This window comes from Harpegnathos saltator, unplaced genomic scaffold (assembly GCF_003227715.2).
Source record: "Harpegnathos saltator strain DR-91 unplaced genomic scaffold, Hsal_v8.6 scaffold573, whole genome shotgun sequence".
In the NCBI taxonomy this organism is placed as follows: domain Eukaryota; kingdom Metazoa; phylum Arthropoda; class Insecta; order Hymenoptera; family Formicidae; genus Harpegnathos; species Harpegnathos saltator.
In genome coordinates, this window is record NW_020230397.1 from 801,265 (window position 1) to 813,517 (window position 12,253).

Sequence of the window (12,253 nt, forward strand, 5' to 3'; positions counted from 1 at the left end):
GTACAAAATACAAAATGATAATATCGTGATTCCACTAAGATATATTAATTAACTCGCTTGTGTGCAGGTAGGGACTGTCGTCGATCAATCATTCGCTTTCGTCCGTCGGTCACGGGAAAAACGACCGGCGCCTTTCTTTGAAACAGGAAGAGCAACGCGATCGAGCGGAATTCCGCCAAAAAACTCGTAGATTCCCTTATCGCTTAGACAGCTGAAGGGAAGTTGCTATCCGGAATATCCGCGTTCTTCCTCTCTACCAGGCAGAGACCTTTATCGTGCCACTCATAAACGACTTATCATCATGTTCGACGACGTGGAGTGGTCTCTCCTTTACGGCCAATCTGCAAAGCACTATATTTAGTGAATCGGCCGGAGAACTATGTTGCAAGTAAATTAGAGGAGCTTTGAAAGTACATAAAACTTAGTACCACATTCCGTAGGTAATTTCAAATTTAATTGCTCGCTGCATCACTTGTTGGAATTAATGTATTTTAATTATACATTCGCACTATTTTCGCTCAGTAGTTTGAGTTATGCCAGCAATCACGGGACTGGTGTTAGATTATTATTATGTTAATGCGTGGCAGTTTGCATAACAAGTGTGTATTATCGAATAATTTACAGTGACCGCGCGGGGCATAGTTACCGTGTTATCTATTTTTCACCAATATGATTTTCCCATTAAAATTATCGATCTTTTTCTGCCTTGATTCCTGGAAATTATGTCGATCCACTTGATTGCAGACCTTGTCGATCTGTTGTTTTACGCGCGACCTGAATTCGATAGTACAAATCTCTCGCTCGCAGCCGATAATCTTGCGCAGTACTGAGGGAACTTCCCTCTAAAACGTCAACGGATCTTTGATAGGCCTGCATTCCTTGGCAGTTACGTGGTACGCTCCGTTATTGAAGACATTCTGTACCGTTTCGCGTGGCGGAAGTCGAGCGATGTGTACGTAACATTTCACGCGGGCTGCATATATATAGTATATACGATGCACGTGTGGCACGAGATAGCCGCGTGAAAATGTTCCAGTGCGAGCGCTGCGACGATGGCTACCGTCGATAATGCGCCGCCCGGAGGTCATTACGCGACGGGTCTCTTAACCTCTTGACTCTCGCTCGCGAGTTAACGAGGATGACGAGAACGAGGCTGTTGTTCACGGAACGAGGCTGTTGTCAAGATACATTTGTTTAAGAGGGCCGTACGAAAATAGCTGATGTGAATGAGTTGTGCCGGGGTCTCTCTTGCACGTTCATGCTTTGGTGTGATTATCGCGAACGCATGTTGCCGGAGGACACGCCAATGATTGTATTCGCGCAGTCACGAGAATATATATATATATATATATATATGTGTGTGTGAGCATGTGAAATATACCTCTTTTAGTAAACAACTTTTTGTCTGTTTGCAGTGAACGCCTGACGGTGACCGAGTGCCTCCAGCATCCTTGGTTCAGCATGTTTGAGCAGCCACCGGCGCCTCTGCTATTGTCCACGTGTTCCGCCTCGTCGGATGACAGTTCCAGCGCGAACTTCTCTATGACGAACTCGCGACCAGACAAGAGCTCCAGCTCGTCATCTACTTCGTCTTCCAATCCATTCTCTTCTTTTCAGAAGCTTGCCATCACCAACGGCCAAACGTCAAAAGCGTCGCCTACACCGAAGAGCGACACTGAGAAACAACGTTTGTCTAGCTCGACCGGCTCATGCCACAATACAGATTCCAAGCAAACAACGAGTCGCGCCATCTCCTCGCACACGGAGAATCTTTATACTAAGTCCACCAAGTCACCGTCCAAATCGTCGCCCAAATCCAAAATTAGGTTTGGCCTGAGTCCCGACCGCAGGGACACTTTCAAGAGAAACATGGACTCGCTAGCGCGTAAGTTCTCCGCGACGGAAATCGTCATCATCGAATCGATGATGTCGGGCACGGCCGCAGGCGGGAGCGAAAGCACCAGCACGGCCGTTGCCACCGCCAACAGCGGTGGTGCCATCGGCGGTGTCATCGGCGCTGGCACTCAGCGTCGTGCTACCGCCACTCACACCATGCCAGCCGGCGAGGTATTCAAGTGCACGCCTGTATTCATCCTCGGCGAAGAGCAGCAGTGTAGCGATAGTGGCAGTGACACCGTCTCCGAGATCTCGACTGACAGCTCGAGCGACCGTAGCAGTATCTACTCAGACGACTCTCTAGACTTCATTCTGTATGGTAAGAGCCAAGGCAGAGCGAGCTTCCCATTTTCCACCACCGACTCGACTGCCGACAGATGGGAGCAGAGGCATCATCAACATCGTAGCAACAGGGTATGGCCGCGTGAATGTAACGGCGTCGTCAGCAAGGCCCTCAGTCGCTTTATGTTGGAGGCGCCCGGCGCGAAGATTGCAAAGATCCCGACGATGCCGCCAACATCGACGATTACGTCGACGACGTCGACAACGGCGGCGACGACGACGGTGCGTGGCAGAACTGCGGGCCTTGAGGCGCTCCGAGAGCGTGGTGGCAATTTAGTGGTCATCAGGGAACCCGTCCGAGCCGGCAGATACACCAGGTACTGCGAAGTACAGTGCGAGTCGGTGCAGGCGCGCATTCGCCGGTTTCAGATGCACGATGCTTCGTAAAGTTCTACAGGTACACGGGCCATATGTGTTCGGATATTCTTTGTGTCACAGGTGAAAGCGCCTGATGGGCCTTAAAGGACCCGAGATTAAGATGGGTTTGATAGATAGTTGTATATATCATTGTTTGTGTACAGTGACGCGACGCGAGATACAAGAAGATGTTTAGTGATGAGGTACTCGAGGGATGCGCGGTGTCAAACGAGCGATAGGAAAGAGGAAGATACGGACAAAGTTCCTCCAGGTTTGCATATGTAGGCTGTGACTCAACGATGGAAAAAATTCTTGAGAAGTTTCGGCATTACACATGTTTCTTCCTTCACTTCTTTCTTACATGAATAAAACGTGATATTTTGACACAGAGAGACCTTGTGTAAAGTAGATCTGAAATTTCACCTTGAAATTGCGTTTCGACAGGATAGTAAAGATGAGAAGGGTATCGCGCGCTACACGGACGAAAGAAAAATTCAACGATGCGAAGTACAGCGTAAATTAAGCGTAGACTTATTAATGTTTGTATTGAGTGAATTACGTACCGTAAAACGGTAGCTGTAAAATAAGAAACTTTCACAGTTCTATGTACGACTGGTGGCAGGTCGTGAAGGTCGTAACAACTTTGTTGCGATATAATGTAGTCAATTTTTTTTAGAGAGTCAATTGTACGAATAAATAAAAGTAAACGGGAATGAGAAGTTGACGAAGTACCGATGTAATGTTCCTTGCACCGTGACTCGTAGCATTCATCATGAAATATCGATATGTTAACAATTGGACATCAATATTTTGCTCTTAATCTCATCCCTAGGCTCTATAAATTTCTATTCTCCATAAATTATACATTTCTTCAACGATGTCGCACCGTTTTGCATTTTAGGAAAGATACGTTCAGAAATAAAAGAAAAGAAAAATAGATTCGAAAGAAAAATCTCTTTCTTTTTATTTCTTTTGTTCATTTGTTTTTCTTTTGCATTGGTATAGATACATAGTAGTATATATAGTAATGCATGTGCACAATAAGAAGCGATGCGTTAGTCAATCGAGTGATAAATATTTGTTACTATTTCCGGAAAGAGAGAGCACGAGATAGAATAATGCATCGTTTCTTTATTGTACCGCGTATAATGCATTGTAACATAATGATGTTATTATGTGACCTTATTATGTGACGTCATTACGTGTGTAGAAGCTAACATCGTCTCCGTTGGCGAATTACATATCCCTTGCTTACCGGTTCATTGTTATTCGATTATTCGCCTATCGTTATTTGTCATGGCATTTATGTAATTTCATAATCGTTACGTCTTGACCTTTCTCTGCCAGTCATTTCGAAATTGTCATTTTTTATATTTCTGAAGAATTTGAAGTACATGATTTAAGACACTCGAAATTACATCAAGTGATACCTCGATAAATATCTGGAAGATTTTACCTCAATTCTTCTCTCCTCCTCGAAACGTTTATTTTCCAAAATTAAGTCAAGTTTAATTCAATCAATAAATTGATCGTGAGAATGAAAATTAAGGGAAACCTTGATATTACATATATTATCTTTACAATTAGTAAATATGAATTTTCAACGGTTAAAGGTAAAAACTTATTTATAGAAAATAATATCGATTATACTTGCAACTAATCATTTTTCAACAACGATATTCAACTTCGATATTAATGTCTGAATTCTAAACAACGATGTTATCCTCATTGATATTTGTCTCTAATTTGGTGTGATTGCAACCATACCGAAGCATGATATAATCATAGATTTCTATATAATAACTGAACTGCTGACTTTGGGATAATGGTGAAAGATCGACACTATACCATTTCTAATGTGCAAAATATACGTACTATCTGTGCGCATATATAATTATTCTAATCAGAAAAATAATGCGTCGTATTTTGTTTCGTTGGAATTATAAATCTTTGTTTTTTATACTTTTTTTATGTTTTGTTTTCTTTCTTCCATGCACTCTTTATTGACTACTAAAGCATGTATTGCTTGTCTAATACTTCTAACTTTTATTTATATTATACATACTATAAATCTTAATATTGACTTTAGCAGTGATTTCTGGTGTAATTTATATATATTTGGGTAAATTCAAAATAAATCGTATCCTATACTCCCTTTGTTTGGGATAAGGAGAGAGACAGTGCAGTCCCATTATCATGTAGAAATCTAGGCATAATGCGTATACTGCAGAGATTGAGATATCGATATCCTCGCAAAGCGTCGCGAGGTTAATAGGGAATTACGTTGCATTGAATTTCGCAAACCGGTCTCCAGCATCTCCGAACAGCCTCAAAGTTATCAACACTAGTCTGAATTTTAACGGATAACTTGGGAATGCGAAAAAGATTATATGTATAAGTGCGTTTGTACAAGAATGAAAGAGACAGAGAGAGAGAGAGAGAGAGAGAGAGAGAGAGAGAGAGAGAGAGAGAGAGAGAGAGAGAGAGAGAGAGAGAGAGAGAGAGAGAGAGAGAGAGAGAGAGACAGAGACAGAGAGAGAGGGCAGAAGAATGAGAGAGAAGAGAGAATCAAATGAAGGAGGAAGCAGAAGGGGTGAGATGAGGGAGAGAGTGGGGCGACATAGAGACAGAGGCGGTAGAGTTTCGGGGGAGGAAGAGAAGGAGAGTAAAAGCACAAGAGAGAGACAGAAAGGAAAGGATGAGGATGGAACGGAGCGAGAAGGTGGTAAAGGCAAAGATGAACAGAGATGGAGTGTGCGAGGGTTGAAGAGAGAAAAGGGATAAGTGATTTTAACTTTTTTTGTATTATATAGAAATAAGTAAAAGGCTGTTGTAAATACTGTTGAGTGTGTGAGAACGGGCATGTGTGCGTATACTGTGTACATTCGTGGACAAAAAGATCGTCCTTAGTTTTTTGTGCGTTTCAGAATGTATCCGTTCAATCCAATGGGATAATTTATTTAAATAGAGAATTTTCCTATGTACAGGGCGCATGCATGCTTGAAACATACTGAAAATAATTACGGACGATCTTTTCGTATCTCGACTATACGTGCTTGCGTATGTACGTACATATAATAAAGTCTAGAATGAGAGTATATCTTCGACAACATCATATTGTGGAAAGAAAGTTTTAACGGATAGTTGTAAGATGTATTCAATGCTATACAATTTTTGCCTGATACATTTTTTACTGTATCTCGTAGTTTTGATGAATATCCGGCTGCAATCATGTAGACCGTATTAATTTTTACGGTTCCCACGGTGCCTTCTTTAGAAGAAAAAAGAAGAATTACATTGCATGTTTCATACAATGTCACGTTTTCCGCGTTTGTTATCTACGACACGCGCTTGAGCCACAAGACTGTGATGTGTCAAGGAAAAGTTGTTCATTGTGCAAAGTGCCTTAATCGCGCAGCTTCGTAGATCAAAATTGAGGGCTTAGAGGAGTCTTGAGACATTCTCTAATTCTAACTAGCTTGAATTTGACTTGACGGAGATTAAATAATGGAGACCAAATGCTTTGAATGTTAGTGAACTACTTTTTGCACGAACCACCGAAAATCATGGCTCTCATATCGAAGGACATTTTATTTTCGTTATTCATTGAATCATATATTACGTACATATATAAATAAATACATACATACATGTATATGTTTGTGCATGTATGCGCATATTCTTTTCGTACGGATCATGCTATCGGAGATCTATTCCAAACTAATTTCAGCATTCTTTTTCGTCATTGCTCTACAACGGAGTTGTTCATACTACATCACGTGATAAAGTAGAAAAAACATGAACACTTCTCTATTCTTCGATAAGTTGTGGATGCGCAAATCAGAATTGTATATACGGTATCGCACATTTATTCAGCGAATTCATTATCGCATACGATCCGATTGCACGGTGCAACGAATGCTAGTCACAAGTATGATTCGTGCTTCTCGTGCTCGTCGCTTCTCTTTCTTTCACGTCTCTAAGTTTTGTTCACTTCGCCGCGGACACACGCTCGTTGGCGAGATGCTAACGAGCGACCTGTGTCTTGCTCGCGCGAAACGAGAAAGAACAGCGAACGAGAGCGTCGTAAAAATATAAAAGACGGACTTTATGTTTTGCTTTGAAGAACAAGAAGAAGAGAGAGAGAAAGAGAGAGAGAGAGAGAGAGAGAGAGAGGGAGAGGCCAGTTTAAGTATTGCGTCTCTCAGCTTGTACACCTTTCCATGTAAGTTTATAAAAGATACGGAAATTCGAAGTTTGTCGTTCATATAAATTTTAACCTTTTCGCTGTTGTTAAATTGATCACAAGGCGTCACCACTGTATAGACAACTCAGTCGCCGAATGCATATAATGAAAAAATAATTATATAGGTCTGTTTCATTTATATTTTCATCGATATAATGTCATCCTATTTCATCAGTTTATTTTATCGATACAATATCAAAAAATGACAACATATCCAATTTTATTATCTACATATTGCTTGAATGTTATTAAAACAAACGGGAAACTACTTTATAATAAAAAGAAACTTGTTTGGCTTTCAATGTATAATATTGAAGGAAGTCATTATAAAAGCACGTCGTTCTAAACAATTGCTTAGCGGAAAGTTACTATAACAGCACGTAGTAGTGGAAAGGTTGAAGACATGGAAACTTCGGAAAAGATTCGATCTTCTTCTTATTCGTATTATTTGCAGAAAAGCGAGGATAACATTTTTCCGCGTGTGTACGCGCATGTATAGGTATGTACGTACGTATGTCTGCATGCATAATGTGTGGAGAAATAATGAAAAATATATCTGTGAATCAAAGAATGGAAATAAGCCTGTACTTTAACTTTTCTATGATGGACAGAGCCGTGCGATTTGAGCGAGGCAACTCACTTTCTCTCGCAGCGAGTTCACGATTATTTATTCCCCTTTCAAGTCATCATGGTAGTCATAGTTAATCGATTCTTGCGTTATATTACGTTTTCGTTCTTTGTGCATAGTCTAAACTTGCGAGAAATGAAGTTGTCTCTTTGCCTTCTAAGACACTCGAATGCGCCGCTCTCCCTGTGAATACTCTATTATATTATTATTATATTATTATACATTATATCATTATTATTATTATTATGTGTTATACTATTATATTACATTATTATTAGTATGCCGTTTAATACTTAAGTTTATTCATGAAAGTTACGATTGCGCATATAGCTGCTAAAAATCTGTAAATATTTATTATTGTATTAATTTTAATAATGAACAAAATAAATGGAATAGTACATTCAGAATTATAGTGAGTACTTTTCTTACAAAACTAGCCATGATTTTCAGTAAAATTTGTTAATACATTTAGTTTACATATAAGTGGCTTTATATCCTTTCATGCTGTAATGTAGAATGGGTTGTTAAAAGGAAAAGGAATTCATACATCTCATCAAATCAAGAGGCACGATAGTGCCTCACGCCAAGTTAAAGCGCAACGAAGTTGCGCCCGAATGGCGCAAGGCACATCGTGCCTATATTACGCGAAACTGTTGAGTTCAAGCGCAACGAAGTTGCGCCCGAACGGCGCAAGGCACATCATGCCTATATTACGCGAAACTGCGAGTTGAAACGAGGTGAAATATTCATATCTCAGCAATAGCTAAACCAATCGAGATTCTTTTAGTCCCAATCGATTCGGTCTTAAAAAATAGGAAGAAAAGTATTATTGTACTTTTTGTGTACATTGTCTCTAAGTGGAGGCATTTTAAAATAAAGTCTGAATCACGGAAAAATTCAATTCAGTAATAAAAAAGAAACGTCGAACGCAGAGGAGTAGGGATATGCGTGCACATTGCTTTCCCGACACCAGGGGCGCTACGAGAGCTCTGAAGAAGCAGACAGTAGCGAATGCAACCGAGTAAGCGAGAGATATGCTAGAATACAGTATAGGATAAAATATGCGAGAGAGGGGGAGAGAGAGAGAGAGCGAGAGAGAGAGAGAGAGAGAGAGAGAGAGAGAGAGAGAGAGAGAGAGAGAGAGAGAGAGAGAGAGAGAGAGAGAGAGAGAGAGAGAGAGAGGAATGAGAGAGGGGGGAGGGAGGGGGGAGAGAGAGGAGAAGATGAGAGGGTGAGGGGGGAAAGTGAGAGAGGGAATGTCTAAAGATAATAATGTGAGAATATTGTTAAGCACAGTATGTTGTGCCGCCCGTCATTTGATTGCCGGTCAGCTGATGCTGAGCAGACGATATGATGGGCCATGCCATCGAAAAATTAATAAAAAAGATATTTTTTTAAAGGTTATCATTATTCAAGAAAGACCTAACGACAAAAAATATACGTAACAAGTTTTTACATGTAAAATTGATCAAACTTACCTTTTTAAACAAAAAGGTAAAAAAGGCGTCAAGTACAAGCGCAACACGTATTGTGTTATTTTTAGAAATTTTAAATTCAAATTATTTTTTTAAGATTTATATGTGTACATAACATAAGATTTTACAAGTAAAACTTACAATTATAATAAAATTCTACAACACTATTCTACTCTGAAAAAGAAATGATATATTAAAACAGTAGCGCCAATTGAGAAACCTAACATATATATATGATTATTGTGTACTGAATATTTTTAGAAATCTCAAATTTAAATTATTTTCTTTTTTTAAGATATATATATTATGTACATAACATAAGTTTTTACAAGTAAAACTTATCAAATTATTTTTCTTTTAAGATATATATGTACATAATATAAGTTCTTACAAGTAAAAATTATATCATGTTATAAAAATGTAACACTCTTATTAATAGTGTTCAATATTAAAAAGAAATATCTGTTTAAAAGTTATTATTATTCAAGAAAATCCTAACTATAAAAGATGTCCATAACATAAATTTTTACAAGTAGAATTTATCATTATTTATTAGAACACTGAGTTATATGGTTATTTTACTTGTTATTATAACAAATTAATTATTATAACAATGCAATAAAAAATATTTAATACAAAAAATCTTGGCGCGGCTGCATCAAAAACTATATCGAAGATGTATGTACATAAAAATCAAAGTACATATCATTGACACTTCGTCAATTACAATAAGAATAACATCTTTGAATAAAAAGATATCAAAATATGTAGAATATATACAGATTACGATATGTATATTCTATAGGTTTATAATTTATTATAATCAAAAACGAATGATTGCGATGTGCGCGAGATATTATATTTCACTCATATGGGAACTTCAAGTTCAAATAAAACTATTCAATACCGCGCTATAAATATAATACGTGTTGATAGAATCAAGTTAATTCCAACAAATATATTATATTATTAATATTCAATACATTCTAATATTATTTTAACATATTTATTTTAAGAGTATTTTACATTAGATGTATTTGTAAAGAAATGGTTTATATTTTACTATTGTTTGAGTTTTAGAGATTTTAATATTAGAGAAATGTTTCATCGATAAACGAGTAATTACTCTATATAAATTTAAATAAAACATTACACTATATATGTATAGAGAGAATTTACAAGTACATTTTATTATAATAAAAATGCTGTCACATATGTATTAAACAAGTTTTAGTTCGACAGTTTTTGGTGCAGCCGCGCTAAGATTTTTTGTATTAAATATTTTTTATTGCATTGTTATAATAATTAATTTGTTATAATAACAAGTAAAATAACCATATAACTCAATGTTCTAATAAATAATGATAAATTCTACTTGTAAAAATTTATGTTATGGACATTTTTTGTAGTTAGGTTTTTCTTGAATAATAATAACCTTTAAACAGATATATTTTTTTAATATTAGACACTATTAATAAACGTGTTAAATTTTTATAACACGATATAATTTTTACTTGTAAGAACTTATGTTATGTACATAATATATATTTTGAAAAAAGGAAACAATTTGAATTTGAGATTTCTAAAAATATTAAGTGTACAATAATCATATATATATGTTAGGTTTCTTAGTTGGCGCTATTGTTTTAATATATCACTTTTTTTTGTAGAGTAGAATAGTGTCGTAGAGTTTTATTATAATTGTAAGTTTTACTTATAAAACTTATGTTATGTACACATATATACCTTAAAAAAATAATTAGAATTTAAAATTTCTAAAAATAACACAATACGTATTGCGCTTGTACTTGATGCCTTTTTTTACCTTTTTATTTAAAAATTTTTATTTAATTTTTATTTAATTTTTATTTAAAAAGGTAAGTTTGATAAATTTTGCATGTAAAAACTTATATTACGTACATTTTCTGTCGTTAGGTTTTTCTTAAATACAATAATCATATATATATATATATATGTTAGGTTTTAAGTATTAAGTATATTAAGTATACAATAATCATATATATATATATGTTAGGTTTCTCAGTATATACCTTACAAAAAAATAATTAGAATTTGAAATTTTTAAAAATAACACAATACGTGTTGCGCTTGTACTTGGCGCCTTTTTTTACCTTTTTGTTTAAAAAGATAAGTTTTATAAATTTTACATGTAAAAATTTATGTTACGTACATTTTCTATCGTTAGGTTTTTCTTGAATACAGTAATCATATATATATATATTAGATTTTAAGTGTACAATAATCATATATATATATGTTAGGTTTCTCAGTAAGTTTTGATTTCTCGATGGCACGGTGAATTTTATTTGTAAAAACTTTACACATATATACCTTAAAAAAAATAATTTGAATTTGAAATTTCTAAAAATAACACAATACGTGTTGCGCTTATACTTCGCACCTCTTTTTATCTTTTTGTTTAAAAAGGTAAGTTTTATAATAAATTTTGTAAAACATGTAGAAACTTATGTTACGTACATTTTTTGTCGTTAGGTTTTTCTTGAATAATAATAACCTTTATAAAGATATTTTTTGAAAATATTGGGTACTATTAATAAACGTGTTAAATTTTTGAAATTACGCGGCCAAGCAGTATTGTGTATCCAAGCATGAAGATTCCTCAACGCTCGATATTTATTCGCTTACGATATTCGGTTTCTTACACTCGGTTACGCAACTTATATCACGGGCTGCCGCGCTTAGCAGCGATGACAAGTGGTGGGAATTTTTCCCATATGGGAGCATGCGTGAGCATGACATCAGAGCTTGACGCAAATATTTCCGTGATGGATGTAAGCGCAGATAGGCGCAAATAGTGCAGATAGTGCGCACGAAATGTCCCGTACGTCTGTCCGTTACAGTTGCCCTGCGTTTTTCCCGCGAGTACTTAGATTATGTATTCATAATGTAAAGTGGGTAAATATTTACTTATGGGGACCACCTCCCGATCTCAAAAATTTTAGTTATATGTTATGTAGATCATCACCCTGAGTAATGCGGGAAGGTTTTAGCCGTTGGTTACTATTTATTAATAAGTTATTAACAAAAAAGTTTGGTATATACGTGAGTTGTAAGTGCATTTAGCACGGCGCGCTACGCGCACCCCATCCCCATCTCACCTGCCGCTCTTCACCTCCTTCCCACTGTTTATTTTCAATCACTTTCGGGTAAATATCGGGGAGTGGGGATGGGGCGCGCATAGCGCGTCGTGCTAAACGCACTTGCAACTTATGTATATACCAAACTTTTTTTGTTAATAACTTTTTAATAAAAATAAATAAAGTGACC

At 36.6% G+C, this 12,253-nt stretch overlaps 1 protein-coding gene across 2 annotated transcripts in view; it reads left to right on the forward strand.

Annotated features, from left to right (window-relative positions):
- Nucleotides 1-4,133, forward strand: part of LOC105184456 (serine/threonine-protein kinase 17B) — a 268,682-nt gene extending 264,549 nt beyond the window's left edge. Inside the window, exons 6-7 of one of the 2 annotated variants that reach the window (XM_019841999.2) lie at nt 1,416-2,635; nt 2,760-4,133. In XM_019841999.2, coding sequence (XP_019697558.1) covers nt 1,416-2,625 — 1,210 coding nt within the window. In that variant the 3' untranslated portion in view covers nt 2,626-2,635; nt 2,760-4,133. Of the gene's footprint in view, nt 1-1,415 lie in introns of both variants that reach the window. The other variant, XM_025303753.1, reaches the window with a different exon arrangement.
- The last annotated feature ends 8,120 nt before the right edge of the window (nt 4,134-12,253 follow it).